General features: G+C 43.1%; 1 protein-coding gene and 1 long non-coding RNA gene across 6 annotated transcripts; both read left to right on the top strand.

Moving 5' to 3' along the window:
* Nucleotides 1-449: 449 nt before the first annotated feature.
* Nucleotides 450-21,045, top strand: BTBD3 (BTB domain containing 3). 5 transcript variants are annotated; one of them, XM_085054022.1, is made up of 6 exons: nucleotides 450-522; nucleotides 1,844-1,933; nucleotides 11,299-11,563; nucleotides 12,120-12,210; nucleotides 12,707-12,825; nucleotides 16,718-21,045. In XM_085054022.1, the coding sequence occupies exons 3-6, from the start codon at nucleotides 11,421-11,423 to the stop codon at nucleotides 17,748-17,750; spliced, it is 1,386 nt and encodes a 461-aa protein (XP_084910148.1). In that variant the 5' UTR covers nucleotides 450-522; nucleotides 1,844-1,933; nucleotides 11,299-11,420; the 3' UTR covers nucleotides 17,751-21,045. The 5 variants fall into 5 exon arrangements, with proteins under 5 accessions (XP_084910148.1, XP_084910151.1, XP_084910150.1 ...); XM_085054024.1 differs by lacking the exon at nucleotides 450-522 and adding an exon at nucleotides 585-818; XM_085054025.1 differs by lacking the exon at nucleotides 1,844-1,933 and having other exon boundaries at nucleotides 460-522.
* Nucleotides 21,046-21,534: 489 nt separating this feature from the next.
* On the top strand, nucleotides 21,535-24,833 carry LOC146438862 (uncharacterized). The gene is made up of 4 exons (XR_014851210.1): nucleotides 21,535-21,773; nucleotides 22,309-22,460; nucleotides 23,031-23,118; nucleotides 24,632-24,833. It is a non-coding gene; the product is annotated as an uncharacterized LOC146438862 (long non-coding RNA).
* The last annotated feature ends 1,820 nt before the right edge of the window (nucleotides 24,834-26,653 follow it).

Consider the following 26,653-nt stretch of genomic DNA (forward strand, 5'->3'; position numbering starts at 1 on the left):
TTCAGAGGGCAAATCCTCAACCAGGTTGGTTGCAACAAGCCATGAAGATGCTTGAACTTCAGGCACTAATGCCATTCCTAATTTCACAAAAACTTTTTTTTTTTAAATATATTATTAGGTTGGGTCCCAACTTATTTCGGAGGTGAAATCGTCAGTCTGGGCTGTACGAATATGCCACAACTTCGGGCACTAACGGGATTTCTAATCTAAAAATCGGAAAAAATAATAATAATTTTTAAAGAAGGTGTTGTCGGTTCGTTTCGCACCTCAGTTCGCAGGGGAAATACTAGGTCTGCATGCCACCAGGACTGTAGGAGTCAGGGAGGCTTGTGTGAGGCGATTTTGGGGACACAGCCCCGCCTCAGGGGCCGCGCGCGGCGGGCGGGAAGGGGGCGGGGCGAGGGCGGGATCGGGGCGGGGCGAGGGTGTGGCCGCGCGCGCGCGCCCCTGTGGCGGGGCGGGGCCGCGCGCGCGCGCCGGTGCGAGGAGGGGCCGCGCGCGCCGCCCCGGGAGCGCCCTCAGGTCAGTGCGGGGCGGGGGCGCGCGGGGCCGCGCGCGAGGGGACACCGTGAGGGGACACCGTGAGGGGACACCGTGAGGGGACACCCGCGGCCCCCCGGTGTGTGGCGGTGCCGGCGGGGAATTAGCGCCCCGCGCCCCGCGGAGGCGCCGCCGTGAGGGGCGGGGCGGGGCGGCCGCACCTGAGCGGCGGCAGCGCGGCGGAGCGCGGGCGGGGAGGGGAGCGGAGCGAAGCCGAGCCGCCCGGCGCTGCCGCACAAAGAGCCCCCCGGCACGGCCTGTGCCTGCTCGCAGTCGCGGTACGTGTCCGCAGGCGGGTGGCGGTGTCCCCTCGGCCGCCTTTTGTGCGGCGGTGACCCGGTGAGCGGGCTCGGGAGGAGCGCCGGCACCCGGCTGTGCCCGGTCTCGAACATGCGCCGCCAGTTCCCTTGTGCCAGCCCAAAAGTTGGGCTTGGGGCTTTGCTCCTGCTTCAAGTAAAGCTTCTTTTATAAGAGAAGTACTTAAAGCATTAATTCGGTAAACTTCCCAGGAGCAGAATGAACAGTTGCACGGCGTTTGGCACAAATCCCGCCTCCTTTGCACAGGCTGGTGGCCGAACTTCCCGATGTACCTGCGGCTGGAGCTTCCCTAGTTCCACGTAAGGCCCACACCTTTACAATGCACCGATTTCCTGTTTGTTTTGGGAAACCCACCTGTGAACCTTGAGGTTTATAGATTCAATCCATTGTGGTGTTTCCTGAGTGCTGATGCATTGTAAAACAGGAGGGAGTAGCGAGTTGTTCTGAGTTAGAGGAAAAGTTTGAATTGAAGTTAAGATACCTAAGTGTTCCCAAAGTGTGGTTACTAACATTCAACACAGTATCTCATCTGAGAAGTGCTGGTGCAGGCTTTCTGTATTGTTGTTAGTCCTTGCTGTACTTTGTTTTCAGCATGTGATCTGTGTGTTAAATTTTAATCTGTGCCCTGGGTTTTTGGATTGTTTTCTGCAGAGAAGTGGTGCTGGGTTAAAGGTGTACAATACTGTTTGGTGTTATTTAAACTGTTATGCTAGGGTCAGGCTCAAAATAGCTTTTATTTTAGTGGGAAAAAATTGGTCTTACCATTTCCTACAAAAAGTATGTGCAGGATGTCGCAGTGCACAATATCTGGGTTTTACTGGCTAATTTAGCTTTGCAAATCAAATCTCCTAGGGCCTTCATTTGAAGTAAGTTCTGCAGGATTGCCAAAGTTGAATATAGACTGCAGTACTTTATTTTTTTTCTCCCCTTCTAAATCCCCCCAGTAGCTAACTGCACAATAACTTTCCTTGTGTTTCCCTGCCAGTGATCCTCAGCTCTGCCCCAGAGGAAACACCTTCCAGAAGCAACATGGGATTCATTTAGCATGCCCTTTAAGGCTGAGGAAAAAACAAATGCAAGTTGCAAGAGTAATTTTTATGTTTTGGTCAGTTGCTTGTTAGAGCTTCTGAGTAATTTTTTTTTGTCTAAATTTACCACTCATGATGAAAGCAGCAGTGCTAAGGTAGGCTCAATTAAAACATAGGTCTGATGATGATAGGCCATGTATTCTGTTGTGAGAAGAAATTTAGATCACCTGTTGTAGAAACTTGTGCACATGGATTCTGCAGGAGAATATTGTTTATCCCCAGCATTAGCTTTCTCTGATAATTCTGATAAAATGATTCTGCCCTGATACTGTCTGTGGTAGTTCCTCAGACTTTGCTGGCTGTTACTCTTTTTTACAAATGTTCAGACACCTGAGCTGGTGTGGAAGCTGTTTTCTGAGGCATTCTGTAAATAAGTGATACAGCAGCAGCTTCTATCTCAAAGGGCTGATAGATGAGGCAAAAGAGAGAAGTAAGAGATGGGAATCTACAAAGGCAAATATTAAAAGCTTTTTGTGGTGGAAGTTGTCATCGCTTGTGTTTTCTGCCATTAAGTTGAATTCCAACCCCGTGCCTTGGTTACAAAACCACTTTACATATGTGTGCCAGAGAGCTGAGGGGGGAGGCTTAAGTAAGACATCACTTCATTCAAATTTGCAGACTTCCCATTTTTGGGTACTGCCTCATCTGTTTTCTGATCCTGCTGCCCTCTCTGAGTTTGATAACTCGGCAAGCTGCCATGAAAACCAAGCGAGTCCGACGTCTGGAAAATGTTTGCATTTCAAAACAGTGGGGAGCTAGTTGGCAATCTGTGAGTTTCTGCTGCCTGTCCTGGCTGTGCTGGGGGAAGAATGGCAAAAAACCAGATTTGGAAGGTGTCTTGAGACATCACCTTGTCTAGCCCTCTCGCCTATACCCTAAGATTACCTGATATCCTGAACAAATATTTCAATAGAGGATCATGTTCCACTCCAATACCAGGCTGAATGACTTGTTGATAACATCTTTCCATGACAGGATATTTATGTACCAGGTTACACTCTGTAACCACCCTAGCTACATTTTCTCCTCTTCACATCCAAAGTCATTTAAAGGAGTAACTTACTTCAAAAAACTACATTCTCTGGAATTATGGCAGTGCTGTCTCGCTGCTTGGTTGCAAGAGTCTTCTGAGAGTATGCAAAGAAAGCAGCTCCTCAGGCAGGTGGCATGTTTTCTTGTCTGAGAGGTGTGAGTTTTCCTTAGTGCTCTTTGCCTTTTGCCTTCAATGATATACTTCTACAAGACCAAAGTGATACTACCCCATGTATACCAAGAAAAGGTAAGGGTTTTTATACTGTAGAAAAATTCATAATACATAAAACTAATGGGTATGTATGTTTATCTGGTACAGTCCCTTAATTATGCTGTTCTGTTTGATTACTTGCCCCTTAGTTTCTCTCTACTGCAGTTCTGATATGTCACAGAGTTACCATGAAGAAGGATTCATGCATTTAAGATATCCTAACACTGATAGACAAATACATCTTAAGGCCTAAAATTACATTCTGAAACCAGAATTTGAGGAGTATATATGTGTGGCAAAGGGAGAATCATTCAGGACAGTGCAGTTTAAAGGATGTCATGTTTGATTCCATTCCTTGAACTGTTTGGATTAGGCTCAGGTTAGCAGCAATCAGCCTCTCATATCTAAAAATCGGGGTTATTAAACAATTGCAAAAGCACTGCAAGAGTTGTTACCCATTGGTTTTAATTCTTACTTTTGAAAAGTGAGAGCCACTGTGGTTGAGAATGTGTTTCTTATCAAGTGCTTGGTTTGCCAATGGACTGAGCTGTTCCTCTTTCACTAGCTGGTGTGATCTTCCTCTTTTGTAATATAAAATGCAATGGGAGCCAGAAGCTGTACCAGACTTTTCCCATTTAACATACTGAATGCTGCCAGCTGTGATGCTCTGCTGTAAACACACAGGTTGCTGATCTTCTATGGGCTTTTAAGCTGCATGTTCCCTAAACTTCACTAGATACAAAACTACAGATATTGGCATGATATTTCCATGACAGATCCATACATTACAACACCTAACCAAGCTTTCCAAAAGACCCCCCTGTTTTCCTTACCCTTGTTGAAGGTGCTGTTACCATGACAGTCCCAAGGAACTGAAGTGTGCAGGCCACTGTAGGTGTGGTTGTGCACCGTAGCAGTGTCTTTTCCCTGTCTTGTGTCCCACTGGGAACTTCAACACAGTGGTTTGGCATGGTGGATGTAGGTTACCTGCACATGAAAAATGGAGTCCTTGAATTATACACCAACATAATCAACTGTGATGCAGTTCCCCTGTGGACACTTACGGAGTAGTTACTTCTGGTTCCATTGGTTCTCCCAGGTGAGAAGCTTTCTCTCTGAGGAAGGTCTGTTTGCATTTTGCACACTTACCGTGTATAGGGGGGACACAGCATTTGGGAACTGCTGATGTAAAGGAGCAGGAGCAGTCACCTTACAGCCTTCCCTTTAGAGAGCCTGTAGTGACTTAACTATTCAGTTTGAAAATAATGGTTTCTGGGCCAAGATTGAGTTAGTATAATGGTTTATCTACATAGGCAAGACCTGTCTGCAAGCTTGGATGTTCTGCCTGTAGTCATCCGATCTGACCTCTCCCTTGAAGCAGGCAGCATGTTGAGTGCTGATTGTAGTGGTGGTTTTTCTGAAGTGCACTAAGATCACTAGCTTCTTTCTCACAGGGCACCAAAGGATCATTAAATGCTAATGACTTTTGATTACTGTTGACCTTGGTCAATTTAGAATTAGTGACCTAGAGACGAAAACCACTGTATCTCATTACCAATTTCCTGAGCTATCTGATCTTTCCTTTGTAAGTCAGTCTTGGTAAGAGGCAGAGTAGAATTAAAGTTGACCTTTGCCTTAGAAAAAGGGTTGAGTGCTTTCAGGTTTGAAATATCATGTTTATAAATAAATAAATTAATAAGTAAATGGCTGTCGCTAAGAAAGAACTTCTTTTTTCACCCTATGGACTGTCAAGAGCAAAGCTCTACATGAAATAAAATAGACAAGCTTGAGTAGCAGTGATGGGGAACAAACACATAATTTGTCTCTTTTAAATTAGTAGAAGAACAGTTTATCTGCTGTAACCTTGAATTGAATTCTCATTTTGTGGTTGCAGGTTTTCTCATCTCAGAGTTCATTTATAATTCTTGGTTTTACTTTGAACTGTCAAGAAACAAGTTCATGCTCATAGAACACATTGCAAATTCTGCTCTGGAATATTTTCTAACTGCAGCTTCCAAACTATGATAGTGGGGAATATGTCTTAGCAGGCTTGTAAAATCATACATTTCATGTTGTAATGAAGCATTTGACATTATTTCTTTCCATATGCCCCAAAGAGAATGCCAGTGGGGTAATTCACTGTAATGGGGTCAAGTATATTGTTCACTGCAGGTGGTGTAAACCTTGGCCTTTTTTGTCACAGTTGTGGTTTACATTGACTGTCACTCATGCAGCAGGCACGGTGTTGAAATCAGAATAAAAATACTAGAAATTTTTGATCATTTTTTTTCTCACTCTGATGCATTAGTTGTATTTATTTTGGTCCATCAGGGAAGAAAACATTTAAAAGAAAGAAAAACAGCATAGCAAAATCTTTGGTGTTTGGGGCACAAATATGAAGTTATTCAACCTCTCACTGAGGGTAAATTGCGGACTTTAAGCAGATAAGCAAGAAAAGTAATGGGAAAAAATGAGAGTGGGAGATGTTGCACTTGAGATAGGAACAGGTTCATGGAAAGTGACTTGGAATCCATAAAGAAAAGTGCATGTTTATTTGCAAGTAACATAGGGCTAGATGCTATTCTTAAATATGTTTTGTTTTGATTGCTTTGTCTCAAAATAGATATTGCTTAAAAAATATCTTACAGGTACAAAAAGGACGTTATAAAAAGGTTAAGGCTGCTTTGGTAGAGAAACTAAAAACAAATGCCATGTGTAGGCTATATGCTAGCAAATTCTACAAGAGTGAAAAATAGTTGTGAATACTCATTCTTTAGGTTTCTATTTTATGTAAGTTTGTGTTTACCTTTTGAATGGGCTGCTCAGGACTTCTTACTTTTGTTTTTGTTAAAGCATTAAGAAATTTAAAGCATTTAGGAAACAAAATGTGAAAGGTGTCTTAGTGGATAACGTTATGTGAAGTGTTTAAATCTTCATAAAAATGAAGCACTTAAGAATATTTGTTAACAAGTATGTTGCTAGTATAGCATGATTTCTGTACAAAAATATAATTTAGCTATTTTGGACTTTGGTTTAAAGCTTCTAGTCTTGGTTCAAGATGCAATTCTACTCTGATACTATTCTACTCTTTCACAGCTCTTTGCTATTCTGGGAAGTTAATGCTGTTTTTTTAGCATCTGTTCTGGCTTCTTTGAGCGTCTTTACAATTTTGCCCATATTTCTTCCTGCTTTTAGTTGGTTTTTTTTTGGTTTTTTTTTTGGTTTTTTTTTTCTATAGAGGACCTCATTGCTGGTTTTTCCATGCAGCAGACAGAAGTAGATGCCATCCTAACTACTTCCAGTGCTGGCAATGAGAAACCTGGGAGAGAGGAGATTGGAAGGTTTTGTCAACTGTAATGCATTTTTTTCACCTGAGGAAATGAAGGGTAGAGCTATCGGTCCCCTTTCCAAATTTCTTTTTACAAACAGAAGGGTTGGACTGGTGATTGGGAAGGACTCTTCCAAGTGACTAAATAATTCATAGGTAAACAGAACAAGGCACTGCAGCTGTGTGGGTTGGGTTTAATGAGGTTTTCTGTTTGTTTGTTCGTTTGGGTTTTGAACATGTATACTCCATTTTTAAATGAGTACTTAAGGTTAACTTAAATTCCGTGGAAACTAGCAGTGGGCAGACAGGTAGATTTGTTAAACATTAACATTGTGTATTTATTTTGGTTAATCAAGATGTGTCATCTGAAATTTGTTTCCTTGTCAGGGGAAATTCAGAATTTAAACAATGTTAATAATGCATAGGCATAGTAACTGCCGAAGAAGACACTTGGCAACTTTAAACAAAAATAAATGTATGCATTTCCTCATTGCTTACTAAGAGCTCTTTCCTTTATTCATGATGTGATTGTAATAAAGAATTGGGAATTTTGATGAAAGCTTGTTTTTTATAGAATTGTCTAGTTCATGCTCCTACTTACTACATGAGGAACAGGTCTGAAAATGAGAGATGTAGAAAAACTCAACTGAGAAGAAGGAAAAAAAGGATAGAAACACTTGGGTATCCTTGCTATTGCAGCAGGAGAGACTGTTGCATGAAGTATGAGGAAGAATACTCCCATTAGCCCTGGAAATTAAATTGATTTCTCTGTTGGCAGTTATCTTTAGAAAGGCGTAATTATAGTAGTAACATACTATTAAAAGTTGTACCAAGAGATGGGCTTTGCTGTGACTCCTGTGCCACACATAGGTGTCAAGGTATATTATGTTCTTAAGGGATAAATGAAACTGGGATTGCAGGTGTGTTGCACACACTTGGATTTGAACAGCAAAATTGCTGCTTCAGTTCACAATCTTTACTCAGGAACTGCTTTCCAAGGGCTTGTAACCTGCTCCTAATAATTTGAAAGGGGCATGTAACTTGATGTGTAGTATCTCAGACTGGGAATACACTCCTTTGCTTAATTCTTCCCTTCTGGCATTCTGAATACCCATTAGGCCAGTGTTAAGATTTAAGCATGGAATTTCATACACCCTTTAACGTAAAATACTTCTGGTCTGACTGCTTTGCTTGTAAAATAAAAATTAATGTGCCTTTGAAGGACTGTATTTCCCATTTTCTCACTTGTACATATCAAGTTTAGTTCTGTTAATATATAATTAATGAAGAAAAATGAGACTTGCTGAAGAAGATTAGGAGTGCATTGTAATAAGCTTTCAGAAATGGATAGATCTTTGGGTCAGAAAAGGTCAATTTGCTTGATCCTCTTGCTGGAGACAGACTGATCTGAACTGGGGATTTTGACTGGTCTTTCAACAGGCAGCAGTTCATAGGTTGTTTTTACTGACTGCCAGTGTATTGATCTCTAAATTCATTAACAGTATGTGTATAGTAAAAGAAGAAAACACTGTTGTAGGAAAATAAGTGAAGGAAGCTGCCGCCAAAACAGAAAGAATAGGGAGTATGAATAGCACTAATTCTTTGGGGTTTGTTACTCCCATTTTCACATCCATCTAAAGATTGCTTTATGAGACTTAGCTTCTGAGATGAGGAAATGCAGTGGAAGGTGGGATGAACCTGTAAGAGGTTAGTAGTTTGTCATATGAATTCTATGAAAATCTACTTAGATTCTGTTGTGGAATCAGCACTGTTTCCCAGTTACAGCAGACCAGGTTTTGGTGGGAGGCTTAAGGGCAGGCAAAGATGGCAGTTTGGGTTTTTATTTACTGGGGTGGATTTTTATCCTGTCACGCAGATCCTTCCTGTCTGCTGGGGTCTGTCTGACTTCTGGGTTCAGGCAGAACTTGCTTCAGCTGCAGCTTCTCCCTCCTTTTCTTTGCCAGAAAGCACAATGTGCTGTCTGTGTGTGGTGTGTTACAGAACTCAAAGGTTGGTGGATTCCTGTGGATTCACGTTTAGGATCTGTCTTTCCCACACGGAGTTAGCTAGTCAGTCTGTCCGTCATTATCTTGTGTAGCCTCCCAGTGACATTATCTGGTGTCTGTGTGCATAATCTTTAGATTTGTACTGGTCACTGGTTTGAAGAAATGTGCAGAGACCTTGATTTTTATATACTTTGGGAGTCTATAAAATGGATTTGTGGAACAGTCAAATCTCCCAACTCCTGCTGTCTTTCGCCTTCTGCCAACTGCAATGCTGAGAACCAGATTTTCTGAAGAGTCTGTGTTTTTCTGTATCTTTAGGAGGTTTTTTTTTTTTAAGTCTTCTTCCTTTTGAAATGTTTGTCCTGTGCAGTGGCAAAAGGGTTATTTTTGTAACTAGAAGGGTTGGGAATTTACATAAGGAGGGGGAAAAAACTTACGCAAACTCAACAAACCCAAATTCTGTGCTGGGAATACCTGCTGTGTTCCCATTATAAACTCAGCTGTGAGCAGTTTTAGGATCCCATCTGTGGGATGAGTTTCTTCTCCTTTACCCTTTCTTTCCCTCTCTTCAGTTCAATATGGTTTACGTTGTTAGCTTCTCTTTCCAATCAATCTGTTGCAGACAAAAAAGAAGGAAAAAGCAAGGAGGAGAAAGAAAAGGTTGCTAGAAATAATTTCTTTGCAAGTTACATAACCTCCCCTTAATGTATTTAGGAACGTGTCTCCGCCTTTCAGCTACACCAGGCATAACCCACCATCTTCTTTTAAAGCAGCAGTGAAGGAGATTTTGCACTAAGATGTTGGATTGTGAAGGGTAGCAGCTGAGGCATGGACACATCTCCTTCTGTTCCCCCTTCCATGAGCAGTGCCTTCAGACAGAGAGGACAGATGTGTGTCTGGGAATGGCATCATCCCCAACCACTGCAGCAAAGCCTCCAGATGGCCAGGGCGTGCAGTTAGTGCTTCGTGTGGAGCATCTCCCTGGGAGACCTGGTTGTCTTTGAAATACCTGCACACTCTTGGGTTAAAGGCATTCTGGGTGTGTGTTACAGAGCCACAGCTGGGATTCAGGCAGTTGGGATGGAGATTGAATAAACAGCCTGAGTAATATTTCTATTGAGTCAGTGGCAGGTTTCTGTCAGGGGCTTCAACAAGATTTCTCCTCCAACCTTTTATCCCTTTAATTTCCCTGCTATACTCTTGTCCAGCTAAACTAATTAAGGCAAAATGTGGCTAAATTAGCTTTGAAAGCAGAGGATTTTTTTTCTTTAAAACTTGAAAGTCATTATAAAATCATATTTTAACTATCTCCCTCCCCAATATTTGAAGGTGTGATATACTGACAACCCCATACCTAATATTCTTTATTTCCCTGCTTTTGTTTTTAAGTGGCTATGCTTATTTGGTGGTTTTTCTATACAGTTGACCTGCTATTAAGAAAATCTGATCTAAATTTAAGTTTGGAATAAACCAAAGACTAAAAATTAGACTTCTTTCCTATTTCAATGGTTTGGTTGACATAACTTATATCCTGTTTATTTCAGAAAGTATTTGTGAACAAAATCGGACTGTATTTGCATCTCAAGGAGTGATTTCTGCCCAAGACTGTCTAAATAATTCGAACTTTTTCATGTAATGCTTTGAAATATTGATTAAATACATTCACTCTGGTTTGCTTTAATCTGATTGCACATACAGAAGTTTTCTTCTGATGTGGTGCAGCCATGTCTGGTGTAAGCTGGCTTAATTAGCACTGCTTAGTGATTTGGGACCCTGTCAAAGGCTGTTATGTTGTCTGGAAACATAAGGAGTTAAAGTTGAAGCTGTGACCTCATCCCTGTTCATGTTACACTGGACTAGGAGCTGCTGAAAGGGATTGTTTGACTGCATCTCTCTTTTCTGCTGCCGCTCGATCGCTTGAATTCGGTTCTGGTAGCTGTTGCACACTTTTGCTGAGCAACTCCTACAGCAGCGATTTGTGGGAACGCTAGAGGCGAAGGAAGCTGTGCTAATATTGAATGCCCGTGGAAATAGCTCCCACGGCGATAGACTCAAATAGATCTTTCCACCTGATCTCAACTTCTCACTGCTCCCCCTGTGACAATTGAAGTGTCACCGAGGAGAGCTCACACTCCCTCCCGCACGCACGCACACGCCGCCAGGCAGCCCGGCGCTTACGCAACCGCGTGTGCCGCTTATTGCTGAGTCGCCGCTGGCTGCGTGGGAGATGCGGGAGCGATGCTGTGGCTTTAACGTGGCGGCGGCGCAGGCTACAATAGGTGTCACTGTGCGCGAGCCCAATCGCTCCCTCCCGGTGGCTGCAGCCATTGGCTCCGCGCTGTGGCTCCAGCCGCACGCCTGCCAGTCCCGCTCCGCTCCCAGCCCTTTCCCGCACAACTTCAGCTCGCCGCCAGCCTGGCACTGCCACCGTGCGCTCCTGCTGCCCCTCCGGACAGCCTGCCCGCTGCCAGGCGGCTCCTGATCGGGAAAGCTGCAAAGAAAGCAAGCTGGCGGGAACGATGGGGATGTATTTAACAATTCAAGTACTGGATCAAACTTAAAGTCGGTTTCTTACTCGGTGCGCTGGAAAGGTCACCTTGTCTTGCTGGAAAAGAAGCAAACTCTTGGCTCCGCCGCTTTCGGTGTAACAGCTTCCACGTGCATTCCTAAATGTTCCTAGCTAGTTAGGCTGTCGGGCTTTACACACCAGTATACTCATGGTAGATGAGAAAGGAAAGAACATGAAATGTCTCACCTTCTTCTTGATGCTTCCAGAGACGGTCAAGAACAGGTCTAAGAAGAGCTCTAAGAAAGGAAATAGCAGCAGCAGTAGCAGCAGCAAATTGCCTCCAGTTTGCTATGAAATCATTACCTTGAAGACCAAAAAGAAGAAGAAGATGGCTGCTGATATTTTCCCCCGAAAGAAACCAGCTAACACTAATACGACTGCTGTCCAGCAGTACCATCAGCAAAATCTCAATAACAACAACACTATTCCTGCACCTAATTGGCAAGGACTTTATCCAACCATCAGAGAGAGGTAAGTTCAGGGCAGTTTTTATGGTGTTTGAATGGAAAGGTGAAAAGTAGCAAAATGTCCAGGATGCATTTATTTGCTGAAGAAAACACAGTTCAATTTCAATTGTCTGGTCTTTTTGCTCCCTCTATGTGTGTGTGAAATAAGCATTTTAGCAACAGAAAATGTTTTAATATTACTTTTCCAGACAGTAAATCTGTTTGAGTAAATAAAAATGTTGCTGAAAGCTGTAGCATACCCATAAAGATTTGCTTTTAGACCTCGGTGGGAATTTTCAGTGATACCTGCTCTGGACTTTTATTTCCACTTCTTGGAAAGTTTTCAGAAGTTTAGGGGTTTGTTTTATTGCACACACACCCCCCCCACACATACTTTTGCTCCCTTAGTATTTTCTCTGGGATATTTGTGTGACAATGTGAAAAGTAGCTTGAAGCAAAGTGGGACCTGCTTCTCTTTGCTAACAAGCAACTTGAAGTTGTTAAGAAATTAAATTTCTTGGGTCTGGGGCATGCGGAGAGTTCCTGGGCACCACAAATTAACACGCTCCCTCTGTTTGTAGAAATGCAGTGATGTTCAACAATGACTTGATGGCAGATGTTCATTTTGTGGTCGGGCCACCAGGTGGGACCCAGCGGCTGCCAGGACACAAAGTAAGCAACAGCTGCACGATCCGCTCGGGCAAGGAGAGCCGGAGAGCTCCCACGGTTACTCTGGGACAGAGCGTGGGAGGCTCGGCTCTTCTGGGACAGGCAGCAGGCTGGATCTGAAAAGGCCACATGGAGGGGGATAATCTGTCCCTGGCTTTTCTTTGTGTTTTCAGTTAAACTGTACATTTGTTGGGCTAAGGCAGTAAAGTTAGGAACACTGCTTTGTGCTGTTGATTAATATTGCTCTTGAGATTTCCTAGAATAGTTAACTTCTGTGCTGGAGATGAGCGTTTTCCAGTAGCTAATGCATCTATGCCCAGGAGAGTAAAATGCAAGGAAAATGTGTAATTTGTTCTTAACTTGGACTTCATTTCTTACTGAAGTGTGTCAGTAGAGCCCGTCAGTGAAGCCCAGCATGCTCAGAGTGGCTCTCCCACATTGTTTATGTTGGCAGTGTTTTCAGTTCGAAGCATGAAATAAGATTTCCCTTTCTCAACAGTATGTCCTGGCTGTTGGGAGCTCTGTATTCCATGCGATGTTTTACGGAGAGCTTGCTGAGGACAAAGATGAAATCCGTATACCAGATGTTGAGCCTGCTGCTTTTCTTGCAATGCTGAAGTAAGCATCATTCATCTGCTGGATATGTTTTCCTGTCTGATGTATACATACACTGCTAATGTCACAGCTGAAGTATTAGACTTGCCTATAAACAGAAAGAAAGTGGTCGCTTCAAATATTCCTCTTTTTGTGTTTTAAACTTTCCCCTCATTTTGCTCTCCCCCCGTACTTCCAGGCACGCACATATTAGGCTAATGTAGGCAGTTGTAAATAATGACTTTGACAGGGGATCTTTGGGCACATTGTGTACTGTAATGCCTATCGATCTGATTTGTCACTACACGTTACACAAAGGAATGGAGTTACTAAAAAGATTTGTCAGCTGTAACAAAAAACCCCAAACCAACTGTTCTACTTTGCAAGCATAGTGAAAAGTTAAAAACGCACGTACAAAAGCCCCCTGAACCCAGTAAATTGCTGGGTTTGTATACTGACATCTTTCCAGCTCTTTTATAAACCTGCTGTATGCAGGGCTTGTCTCAGAAAAATGGCCCTAAGTTATTCAATATTGCCTGTGAAAAACAAATTTCTCTTCATGTATCATATTGATGCATTTGAAAAGTGCTAAACAGGCTGTTTACACGAATAGGGGGTTTTATCTAACAAGCAAAATGAGTCAGTTTGCATGATCATTATTTTTCTTCTTGCAAACTGTGTAAGAAATGCTGTCTTTTCCTAAACGGGCATAATGAAGCAGCTTCCCTGCTGAATTGTCCTTGAAGGTATCTATAAACTCTGATTGTCAAAGAGAAATGCCCTATCACAGAAATGCTATGGCTTTGAAAGATTTTTTCCCTTCAGCTTAAATAAATTCCATTGCTTTCTTATACAGAAAATGCATCAGGATGTGATAGTGATCCTTTTAATATGCTGCAGGTTTTCTTGCATGTAATGATATAATCACTAGCTAGCAATTTATTGTATTTCATAGATTGTTTTGACTAGCTTGTGATTACAGAACAGTTTCTTTCTCTCTTTTTTTTTTTACATTTCAATGGCACCATAGATGAACATTTAAAGTTGCATGTAGAGTTTTTATAGGTTATTATCAACGTCAGGAATGTTCTGTGCAAATATTGGTAACTGCCAGGAAGAGCTCTACAGATGTTCTGTAGACTTGGAATATAAAGTTAAGATATGAAATTTTTTAGGGATGTGTGTTATGGATCTTTGCTTTGGGCCTTTTTTGTTTTCTGATAGAGCTCAGAAATGCTTTACTTTCATACTGAATTTTACAAACCACAAATAAAAGATACTTGGATTCTTCCAGCCCCATGTTTCTTTTTGAACAGCAAATCTATTTCACTGTGGCTAAACATGATGTGCCATAGGAGAACTGAATGCTTTCTGAATTCGTCATTAAGAAATGTGTGCAGAAAGCAAGCCTAGAAAAGAGTATCAATACTGAGATCTTGGCATATTACTTAGCCTGTGGCAATTTAGGAAACTGTCTATGAGAGCATGACCAGAAACATGGGATTCTTCACCTTCTCAGCTTTTATTGAAAAAACCTAGAAGACCAGGAAAAGTTTGTGGTCTGTGTGGCTTTTGAGGTAACCTTGCCAGTGCTGCCTTCCCCTGACGCAGAGTGCCTGAGGCTGCAGAGCACTCCAGTGTCTGCAGACACCGGGATGGTGCAGCAGTGGTGGTGCAGGGAAGGCACAGGGATGGTGCTCAGCAGTGCAGCATCCCCACCATCCCTTTCACTCCTCTCCCTCTGGGAAATCATCCCTGTGACTGTTGCTTGCAACTGCTGTGAGCCATGGGTAGGAAGGTTCATGATGCTGTTGCTACAGAGGGAAAGACTGTATCTATCCCAAAGCAGTCCTCTCCTTCGTATGCTTCTTTCCACATCATAAACTTTGTCAAGAAATACATTGAGTTGGGTATTTCGGGTTTTTTGGTTTTGACGTCTTGCTGGGTTTTTTTTCCCCGGGACAATGAATTCTTGCAGCATAAGTATTTTTTGTGTTTTATTACACAGTGGGCATTCTGACAACAAGGTATTGCCAGGTGTAACAGGAAACACCTCAACTGGTAGATATTACTTATTCTCCCAATAAAACTGCTTTGACTGTTCTCTACAGTTTTAAAAACAAGGTTAAACTCATAGCCTAGCTGTCACACTGAATTGGTGCTTTAATGTATTATATCTTATCTCAGTCTTGCCTGTTCAAGTTAGAACTGTGATCTCATCTCATCCCAGGCTGAATGTGTTAGTAAACCATCAAACCCTGTGGTCTGGCAGAATCCTCAGTCTGAGAACAGGGTAAAACTGGAATATCAGTAATTGCAGACCAGAATCGAGGTGCGTTGGCAGAATGAGAGGTGTGGAGTATTGCTGACAGCCGATCTGTGCTGTGTCTGCTGCACATCAGTGATATTAGTTCTTTACTTTCATGAATATTAAAATAGCAACTTTTGTGCTATTTCGATTTAAAACAGATGTCATCATTCCCTGCTGTATCAGCAGGCAAAGAGAAGCAATAGAAGGGAGGAAAGAGTTGCAGAGCAATGAGGAGAATCATAAAAACAAATTAATTGAAACATGGAATTTTTTTGGACAGTAAAGGAGCTAAGCCTGTAACCATTGATATAGAGATATATTCTTTGGTTTTACAAATAAGCTGAAACCAAGTAGTGAAGGCTTAAAAAAGGTTTGGCTCTCTGTAAGTTTTCTTTCTTGTGTAACCTCTTAGATTTTATATTGCCGGAGCAGTATGTCCTCTGTGCATGTTTTCGTAGTGTAGCATGGAGGATACATCTCTTACAGCTGCAAAAATGCAAATAGTTATTTACAACTATAATCAGATCAATGTAGGTACTAATTCCTCTTTATAGGCACATCTGTTCTGCAGAAAACTCATTGTGTAGGGAAACCTACTAACTAGAAAAATTTAATTAGTACAGGGTTGCATACAACTTTAGCTTTTCTGGAGGAAGACACTTTTATCAGCCATAACCATCAAGACTTGCTTATCCCTGTGAAGAGTGAAATTGCATTTGGCATGGTTTTAGCACATTGCATTCACCAGCTGCAAATGGGGCCCTGAAGCATGAGATATTGAAAAGAACAAACTGTACAATGCTTCATTTCTCTGAGCAACGAATCCCAGCAGTTTAGTCACATAAATAGAATTTCACCTTCATCTCTTTCACCACACTACCATAGCAGTAAAGCTTTTTTCATCCTTACACAGTGAGACCGAGTGAAAATGCTGTGCTAGTTGAGTTAGGATGTTGTGAACATTAAAAACCTGAAAATTTTCCATTTCCTGTATGCTTCATCACCCGTTAAAAGAAATCAAGCAATAACATGAGCCCAAACAAAAAAGCCACCCCCTGAAAAAACCCAACCCAGTAGTTACAGAAATGGATAGCACCTGATATACCTGAATAGCATTTCTCTTCTTAGATTACCTAGTTACTCCCTACGAACTTGTTACCATTGCTGTGTTTGTACACACACCTCAGTGAATCATGGTTCATCATGGTCCCCCATCAGGGGATGTGCAGTCCAGGGACTCTTGGTAACACATGGTCCAGACTCCTGTAGCTCAGTGAGGCAGCTCTGCAGCAGCTCCTGCTCATCCTGGCACCCAAGGCCTCTCATCAGCCAAGGCCTGTGTGGAAGCAGCACAGAGCTGCAGGGGTTGCGGTTTTTAAACAATTGTCTCAAAGCATGTACCCCAAATGGGAAGTTGGATTCACCTCAGATATAAGTGCCGAATTTTTTTCTTTCTGGTTTTAACCAATACTCCCCAAAAGCACTGCTTAGTTTTAATGTGGAGCCATTTAAATATTTGTAGTTTATGACTTCTGATAAGTTTGCAGTTGACAAGCTCTGGTGTTGCATTAAGCAGCAGCGTAACCGCCGTGTGCTTTATTTCAGGTACATCTATTGTGACGAGATCGATCTGGCCGCAGACACCGTGCTGGCCACGCTCTATGCCGCCAAGAAGTACATTGTCCCTCACCTGGCCCGCGCCTGCGTCAACTTCCTCGAGACGAGTCTGAGCGCAAAGAACGCTTGCGTGCTGCTCTCCCAGAGCTGCTTATTCGAGGAACCTGACCTGACCCAGCGCTGCTGGGAAGTGATTGATGCCCAAGCTGAGCTCGCTTTGAAGTCTGAGGGCTTCTGTGACATTGATTTTCAGACACTTGAAAGCATTCTCCGAAGGGAGACTCTGAATGCCAAAGAAATTGTTGTTTTCGAGGCAGCTCTGAACTGGGCTGAAGTGGAGTGCCAGCGACAAGAGCTGACGGCCACCATCGAGAACAAGCGCAAGGTGCTGGGCAAGGCTCTCTACCTGATCCGCATCCCCACCATGGCCCTCGACGACTTTGCCAACGGCGCCGCCCAGTCGGGGATCCTGACTCTCAACGAAACCAACGACATCTTCCTGTGGTACACGGCTGCCAAAAAGCCGGAGCTGCAGTTTGTCAGCAAGCCCCGCAAAGGCCTCGTCCCTCAGCGCTGCCACCGCTTCCAGTCCTGCGCCTACCGCAGCAACCAGTGGCGCTACCGGGGCCGCTGTGACAGCATCCAGTTTGCTGTGGATAAGAGAGTGTTTATCGCTGGCTTTGGGCTCTACGGCTCCAGCTGCGGATCGGCAGAGTACAGTGCCAAGATCGAACTCAAGCGGCAAGGAGTTATCCTGGGCCAGAACTTGAGTAAATACTTCTCGGATGGTTCTAGTAACACTTTTCCCGTGTGGTTTGAATATCCGGTGCAGATTGAGCCTGACACCTTTTACACAGCGAGCGTGATCCTGGATGGTAACGAACTCAGCTATTTTGGACAAGAAGGAATGACAGAAGTTCAGTGTGGGAAGGTGACTGTTCAGTTTCAGTGCTCCTCGGACAGTACAAATGGCACAGGGGTACAGGGGGGGCAAATTCCCGAACTCATATTTTATGCTTGAATGAGAGTGTGTGGATACAAAGCATTTTGCTATGAAGAACCTAACTGGTTCAGGCCTGCAGATATGTGATCAGGACAGGGAATATGTAACTAAACACTGAGGGCAAGTTCCTGGCTTGCTGTACTTGTAGCATCGTTGGTGATTAAGTGTAATATTTAAACTGGAAGCTCTTAGAAACAAGCACGTTTTAAAGGCTTTGTAAGAGGGGTGTGTTTGCTGGTGATGCTGACCCTTTCTTTGATGCCCCTGTGAATCACCAGAGGACGTCCCACTCTTGTCTCTCACTAAACACTGTCTTCATTGATCCGTTTTCTCTTTCTTTGTTTCCTGCTTTCTGCTTATATTGGGGAGGTAGGGATAGAGAGTGAAGAGCCTTGTTTTATAGCTCTCTCTGCTGTCTGCTCTGCAGACTTCGGAGATTCCAGTAAACCAAGCTGCTTTTGACCATGGGAGCTGAAAGAAGTCCTTCAGTTATAAGCAGAAAAAGCGCAAGTTTAAGCCTTCATCCTGTGAGATTCGCCTGCAGCCAACTGTTTGGGATGGCTCCAGGGGAAGATGGGGAGAAGGAAGCCTCTTTCAGCAAGCTCCACAGCATGCTGACCATGTTCCCTGGGCATGGACATGTTCACAGTGAGGAAGGGATGTGGGCTTGGCAGGTCACCCTTGGAGGTCATTGTCTAGGAGTCCCACCTTGGAGGCAAGGAAGTACTTGCAAGTGTTGAAATTGTGTATGCAGCTCTTGAAACTCTACTCCCATGACCCAGCTTTTGCTACACTTGAGTTGATCTGCTCTTTAAATGGCACCACTTTGAATCCTTGCTAAATAAATGGGAATTAATGTCAATCATCTGATGCAGGATAATTTTTTGTTTGTTTGGTTTGGGTTGGTTTCTTTTCTTCTTCCTTAAACGTGGTAGAGGCAGATTTTAGAGGAACAAAAGAATGTATTAATCTTGACTTGGACTTTTTTCTGGAATATGAGATTTTTTTTTTTTTCATTTTATTGCTAGTTGAAATTTAGACAAAGACAAGATTCCCAACTGTGGTCATATTACACTTAGTGTATATCATCAGATAACAGTGAGGGGGAGGAAGTCTTCTCTAATGTGTTAATATTAGAGCTCTTGCAACTGCTTATGACTACACATCAATCAGAAGATTTTGTGGTACAGAACCTTTTCCTTGCCTGATTTTTTCCCCCCAAACTTCCTGTTACATGTCTGTATCATTTTTGCAAAAGTATGAGGCATACTCCTTGTACCAGGGAAGGAAACCAGTATGAATAAGAACCACAGGTAGTACTTAAACGTAAGAAAATCCTTCACCACTGCATTGGGATGGTTGTTCCTCAAAGGCTACACTGCTCATTGTAAAGCACCTCATTCTTACTTCACTCCAAAGTGGGTTCTGTTTGTTGTGTGTGTTTTAACAAAATGAGAGGACCAAATGATTCTTCAGACAGGCTGAAGATTAATGTCACAGTATATCAACACATTAATGGAGCATAACCCTAAATTCACTTGTCAGTTCTGCACTAAAAATGTTTCTCTCCCATGATTTCTTACCAGTTTAATACTGTTACTCTAAGTGTTGCTTGACGGCTGGAACCCTGTCCCCCAGCCATAGGAAAGTGCCAATATATCTTTGAGGTGTCCAAAATACCATCTGAAGTAAGGAAAACTGGAGTGTAGTGATGAAACCCTTTATGGCCAAAGCCCAGATCTTCTATCTAGGTAATAAAAAGAGAGCCAGGTAAAAAAGTACCCTGCAGGATTTATGCCTTTCATCCATCTTAGCGTTTAATGTTTTATATACATACATACATACATGTGTGTTTAAGCAGCGCTCTTTCTGAAATGTAAATACCCTCAAATACATAGAAAAATGTTTTGTTTTTTGTAACAGATGTACATAATCCAGACTGGTTGTGAAATCTAAACAGAATGCTCCATGGAAAACTCCCAGAGAGAGATTTAAAAAAACCTCCGGTTACTTATATTTAGATCTGCAGCTGAAAATAGACGAGAGTATAAATGTGGAGTGGAGGAAGAGTTGCTGAAGAGATCATAAAAAGGAATCTAAGGTTGTGATGAGGTAATTAATGGTCATCAGCTTTCAGACAACATCTGAGCAGCAGTTCCATTTATTTAGATCCATTTCAAAGCAGAGAAAGAGGCTAATCAGCTGATTAAGTTTTCCTACAGCAAGTAGCTGATGCAGATATAATTACTTCGAGTGATGATCAGATTGACAAGTTGATTGTGGTAGCAAGCTGCATTCTGAGTTGTGAAAAAAAACCAGGTGCCTCAGCTGGTGGGACAAGTCAGAGAGTACTGCATTGGTGTATCTAGACTCGGGTTCTGACTTTTAATTTATTTTTTGTTTTGACTTACCTGCAAATAAAGGTGAGGTATCTGCTACATTCACTGGGTGGAAGAGAAGTTCAGAGATCCAAATACTCTAGCCGTAATACATAGAAAAAGAGCTGTTATTTAATTATTGTTCTTATTTGATTCTTTTATGAAGTCTTTTTGACGAAGTAGGATGAAAGCAACCTCTAGCTTAATTCTTCTGAATCCATTCCAGGTTTTAGGAGCTGGTGCAGGGAAAGGTTTCCAGTGTGGGAGATCAAACAAAGGCACCCAAAACACTTTTGGTGCTCACATTGCAACTCATTTCTGTGCACTGTGTGATGCTAACAAGTAGTGGGATGTAAGAAGGTGACCTGTACCAGTCACCTTGGGACATCAGGGCACTTCAGTAGGTGTCTGAATGTGGATTTGGTTGGTTTAGCAGAGGCACCCAAGCTTGAATACATTGATTGACACTTTGCAAGCATCAGCCATATCAGCCTGGAATGTAAACGTAATGTTGGTAGAGATCACCTCGCAGATTCTGTCTAAGCTGTTCCTGGCTACCTGTATCTTTGTTTTGCCTGGTGACAGAAATCTGTGATAAGAGAGCATAATGTTGTATACTTTCTGCATATCTAAAGTAGTATTTAAGTAAACATTTTAATTTCTTCACACTTATTGCACTGAACTGTTTTGGGTTTTGTTTTTTTGTTGTGACAAACTCGGCTCACTTCAGGTCCCAGCACCCATTTGTGCTGAAGCAGTGTTTGACCGTAGCAGGCTTACAGCATTATTTATAAAGGACAGATATATATATAAATATATGAAGTACCTCATGTTGAATGTTATTGTACTGTATCTTTAATGTCACAGTGCAGATCTTGTTGGACTCATGAATGTGTATAATCGCGTTAAACATAAAAATAAAAATGATTCTTTAATGGTTGTTTCCTGCAATATCTTTGAAGCATGAGCTGTGAAAGCCCTTACTTAGTTATCTCTTTTAACAGTTCCTATTGTTGTACAGTTGTGCAGGGGTATTTGTCGAGCTTATGTATTCAGAGATCTTTTGATCCCCAAAGCAAAAGTCTCAGGAAAAAACAAGGAAGAACAATGAAAATGTTAATCAGTTACATTGTAAAAAGGTTGACGGTTAAGCTAATGAGCTAGAGTGAATGAATTCATTTATGTGCTTTATGAAAGACCTTGTCTTCTAGCATTAATATTTTCATGTTCCATTAATATTATTAAGCATGTGGAGATGAAGGGGGAGGGTCTCTTGTTTATTCTCAAAGACAGTTGGCACAGGAAAGGCCATGCTTTTCAGTGTCTGATGTATCAGAAAGGACATGGTTAGTGCCAAGAGGCTGTTCTCTGCTGAAAAGTTAATTATATAATGTTATTCAGAATTCTGACTATTAACAGTTTTCTTCCAGGAGATGTGAGACTTCATTTTAAATACTTTTAAGGTCCGTGAAGCTGAAGCCTCACTTCCATGATGTCCATCTCCAAGACCTTTCATATATTACTAGCTAATGATAAAAAATGCTCTACAGTCTGATAGATATGGAAATTTGAGGAAGTCTACCCCAGAAAAAATCAATACTTTCAGAGTTCATCCGAAATTACGATCAAATCATATTTACAGGCATCAAACTCGCCACTTTTGGTAAGTTTTTTTCTAGAATTCTTCCTGCAGTAGTTGGTACCATACTGCCTCATTCTTGATCCAAGTTCTGTTCCATGCCCAGCACTTCCCACTGGGAACTAGCTTCGAGCAGGAAGTGTCTTTTGTCTTGAACTGTGCTGATGACACCAGCTCTTAAATGTGTGGTTGGTATCAGTGGGATTTGGTGCAGCTAGGACCACACTGGCAGCAGCAGCCTACCTTGGTGTAGTAGAGGAGGTTGGTGCTTTGGTAAACAGGCCAGAACTGCGTGGACAAGGTGAATAAAGGATGGCCTGTCGCATCCAGAGGGACATTCTCCTCTGCTTCTGCCTGAAATCTGACAGAGGTAAGGACACTTGCTTTGGAAACTGATTTTAGGGAGAGCAGTGGCAGTCTCTTGCGCTGTGTTTGGTGAGGCAGAGAATCACGTGTGTATTTGTGCCAGGAAAGAAAGGAGTTTGAAGTGGAGGGAAAAGCTGCTGGGATGTATCTAGGGTTAGACCCCAAGAGGTGCACTGAGTTGTTTGTCTTGCAGGTGATACTCTGTTTGGGGGAGAAGGAGCCCCCAGCTCCCACTCAGTTGGAAAGTCCTCAGGAGCTCACGGCAGCTGCCTCTCAGGAGGACAAGATCCTGTCTAAAACAGGCTCTGAGTGCTCAGCTCTCAATTTAGGAGCCCAGGATTTCTGGTAAGCCAGGCTCATTATCCTACAGCCCAGGACAAGCTGAAGGAAGGAAGCTGAGAGAGCCTTTTTGGAGCTCCCAAGGCCAGCAGTGGGTGGAAGCTGAGATCCTGGCCCAGGGTGAGGTGGGATGGGGAGCTGAGCCCCTCAGCAGTATTTGGCCACGGTAAAAAGCGATTTTGAGAGCCAGCCTGTCCTTCCATGCTTGCAGGGAGTCAGTGGCAGCAGGAGTACCTGCTGCTTTCCTGAAGGCAATGAAAGGAGCTGCTTTTTCAGATGGTGGTGTGACCGTGTTCAAAATAAAATTAAGAAAAGGCTTTTTGGCGTGCTGTTCCATTTCTGGAAGTCTGGATTTATTTTCTCACCAAGGCTTCCTCATAAAATGAGGCCCTGGCCCAGTAGGAGTTGCCCTAGTGACCTCAATAAACCCAAGATTTTCATTTGTGGTGTTCATTTTGTGTGATTATTCCCAAAACACAACATAAAACTGCCAAAGAAAGGAAAATTAATTTTGAAATCCCACTGTAATCTGATTATCTAAAATATAGGTAGAAATGTTTCTATTAAATTTTACAGAACTCCTGCTCATCAGATTTTGTGTGCCTGCCCCCAAGCTTTTCTACCAGAATGCTTTATCTTCAGCCATGAATCTATAGACAGAACGGTAAATTTGTACGAAGCTTTATGTATATTTTTACAATCTGTGTATGGAATTCATAGCACGTAAGATGCATAGCACTGATAAACTATTTTTAAGATTAGAAAGTGTGTGTAAATTGCCCATAGTCCCTTCACCATGAAGGAAAAACAAAACCAGCTTTTTTGCTTGAAGGCATTGGTATTTTGAAAGAGCTTGAAGTCTGTGAGCTTGTTGATAGCATCAGAAATGCATTTATATGAAGCCTTTAATTGCAGCATTTTAAAATCAGCTTTCAAATTGTTTTCTACAGACAAAGATAACATAGTTGGCCTTCAGGGATCCTCCACCCTGGTCCAGTGGGGTTTACACTCGAACAGACAGTAGCAAGTGCAATTTTCTAGATCTCATTTTAAAGCTTCACAGTGATGTTAAGTGCTGCTCGGGGAGCACCAGCCTTTCAAAAACAGCCGTGGCTAGGTTTATCCTGACAGCAACCAGGGGCTTGCTGTGGGTGTGTAGAGGGGAAGGATTTCCACTTCCCTGAGGGCAAAACACCTTGTGCTGCCTTTGCTGGCAGCAGCCACGGGCTGAGCAGTGTCAAACAGCTCAGCAGCCCCGAGGAGCTGGAAGCATGAAGCAGTGGAGGCTCCCAGGGTCAGGGCTGAGGTGAGCAAGGTGGTTTCTTCAGCCAAAGGACTGGGATCCTGTATCACAGCACTCTCAGTGATGGAGGGTTATGGCTGGGCTGGAATAGGCATGGGATTGTGATTTTTCACAGCTGAGAATCCCATTTTGGGTTTTTTCTTATTTTGGGAGAATCTCCAGCTCTCCTCTCCCCTGAGCTGCCTATTTCTGCCCCGTGCCAGAGGCTTCCATGTGCTTGAAGCCCAGAGATTCTCTGCTTGCTGACTGGGGGCACTGGAAACACCTGCTGGAAAAAAACACTGGCTGAGGAAGGGTGGGACATCCCAGTGCTTTGGTGCACTGCTTGCAAGCTGTCCTGAATGTGCTGAACACTGGCCCAGTGTGGCAGGAGAGCAAGGAGATTTCTTTTGTGGATACAGATGTATTTCAGCTTTCTCCAGCCAATTGCTGGTCGTGCTTAAAAGGGAAAATGAGCATTAATCCACTTTTTTGGTAGGGTATAAGAATTGTGATTCTGCAAAGGCTAATTTATGCTTCTGCCTTTCAGAGTCAGTAGTCCCAGTGGGCTCAGGGGAGGTGTTGGGAGACAAGGGCTCTCCTCAACCTTAAAAACATCCATGGAAACATCTGCTTTCTTTAACGGCCTGCTTATAGGAAGTTGCAATGCAATAAATTCATACAGAGCTGGAGCCTGGCATGTTTTGTAGAGGGACTTTTTATGAATAGAAAAATGATGGAAATGTATTTAGCTTGGAAACACTAAACCCTGCAGAACTTCCAGAGCATGGGGGCAGCACAATATAAAGGCACTTCCAGATGTGAGGTTATTGCCCCTCGGTTGCAGCCTTAGGCTAAGGTGTGACATGTTCTTGCTTTTGTTCTTACCCACCAGGGCATTGTACGAGTGGTACTCACATCAGACAGCACCAGTGCTGAGGGAGAAATGTGCTGAGGGAGAGGAATGAAGGGCAGAGATCTGGAATGCAGAAGGAAAGTATCTAATCAGAAATAACAGCTCTCATCAGGCGCAGACAATAGACAGTAAACTGGCTTCAGGAGAGCTATTCAGGCATCATGGGAGCCAAATCAAAAGAGAAAAGGTGAGAACAGAGTCATGACAACTATTTAAATGATTTTCAAAAGTTGATTATGCTCAAGACTTCCCTAGACCCTACAAAGGGAGAATTTGTTTTGCTGCCTCAGAATACAGTCCATGCATGGTTTTGCCTTTGTCCTTCCTCCACGCTTCGTGTGGCAGTTTCTTTACAATATATGCTACATAAGATGTTTTTCCTCCTCAGTGCCTGGGCATGAGCACGTTGGCTGAGCCTGCTTAGGAGAATAATTTCCAAGTGTAGCCTGTAATTGTCCTATTGAGCACTCCCCTTCACCCATCTACACAGGGTCTCTGTTGGCTCACAATAAGATGGCAAAGGGCAGCAGTCCCGAGACACAGCTGGGAGAGGAGGCTTTGCTGCACCCCACGGTGTTCCCAGGATGGAATAGCAGGGTGCTGTGTTCCCTCCCCAAACACAGATAAGGGAGCACAGTGTGAGTCGGGTAGGGGCTCACCGTGCTGCCTTGCGGTGAATTAGCTGGGGTGCACACAGCATGGCCTCTGAGAGCACTGTGATGTCTGTGTCACCCTCCTGCCAGCTGCGGGGGCATGGATGATCCCAGAGCTGGCACAGTGCCTGCCGAGGTTTTGGACAAATGGGAACTGACAGAGGGAGTTCATACCAGGTCAGCATCTCACGGCGTTTCTCAGCGGGTATTAGGAGCTTGAAAAATCACTGAAGTGCCACATGAGATATGTAGATGTTGGGGTTCCTACCAGCTCATGGCAGTCAGTTTTCTTCCCATTTTACAAGCAGAACTCTCCAGCAGAGAAGTCAGGGGGCCCTGGGAAAAGGCAGAGGCTTACACCTGAAAACTGAAGCTCTAAAGGCAGGTTATGGAGTGGTCAGGAAAATCAGCTGGAAGCTACTGTGTTGTTCTGATTTTCCAGTAGCACTGTCTTTGCTAGCAGGTTTGTTGTCACTCGCTCAAGGTGTATTTTGTGAAATGCAATCCATCTCCTGACACTAGCAGGACAGAGAGAAAACACCTACCATTTCCCACCTAGGAGAGTTGTCATTCAGCACTCCATGTCTGCCTGGGAAAGAAAAAGGACAGTTTCTTTTCAGCACCACCAAAAAAGCGATATTAATCGAACTAAAGCTTGAGATGAAATGTGAGTGTGACTTGATCTAGGAGGAGCCCTACAGAATGAAATTTAAAAATATGCTGCAGAGGGAGGAACTCATGTATTGAGTTACAAGAGGACTGATGAATTAGTAAGGATGGTCTATCCATAATTTCGATGAGCTGGGACAGACAGGAGAGGAAGAAGCACACAGAAAAAACAATACCAGCAGCTCAGGCTGAGATCAGGAGCCTTCAAAGGAAAAAAATCAGCCAAGTTAAGGGAAAAGAAATCTCTTACAGTTGGTGTCTGCCATTTGTCATGCATTTCCAGTGATTGTGTAGATGACATGCATTTGCTGAGCTCCTGTTAGGACACCACACTTAGAGAAATGACTTACACCAGAAGGCCAGAATGAGGTCTTTCAAAGGTCATTATCAGAACTGGTTTTTCATCAATATACTACTTGATTGGAGGAAAAGACTCAAAATTGCAGGGCTTTGATTGCTGGGAGGGAAGCTTTTAACTGCTTCCTGCTGTTCTGTCATTTTGTGCTAACCCCAAATGGCCCCGTTGAATTGATGTCCTGTTTCCCATTTACTGCCCACAAATCACTCTTCTCTGGTTCATATAGGAAACATTTGCACATGATAGGAATTGCAGGGGCTAAACAGTAAATCTTAAAGCCAGTAAAGAACTCAAAAGTTATTTACCCAGTGACCAAAGTAT

Source organism: Lichenostomus cassidix, chromosome 3, assembly GCF_008360975.1.
Source record: "Lichenostomus cassidix isolate B80296 chromosome 3, HeHo_3.0, whole genome shotgun sequence".
NCBI lineage: Eukaryota > Metazoa > Chordata > Aves > Passeriformes > Meliphagidae > Lichenostomus > Lichenostomus cassidix.

Bases quoted from the DNA above. Each gene is read 5' to 3' on its own strand.
- BTBD3 (XM_085054021.1), top strand. From the start codon at position 11,241: ATGGTAGATGAGAAAGGAAAGAACATGAAATGTCTCACCTTCTTCTTG. The intron at 12,211-12,706 runs GTAAGCAACAGC...CTTTCTCAACAG, and splicing joins AGCGGCTGCCAGGACACAAA to TATGTCCTGGCTGTTGGGAG. The intron at 12,826-16,717 runs GTAAGCATCATT...GCTTTATTTCAG, and splicing joins GCTTTTCTTGCAATGCTGAA to GTACATCTATTGTGACGAGA.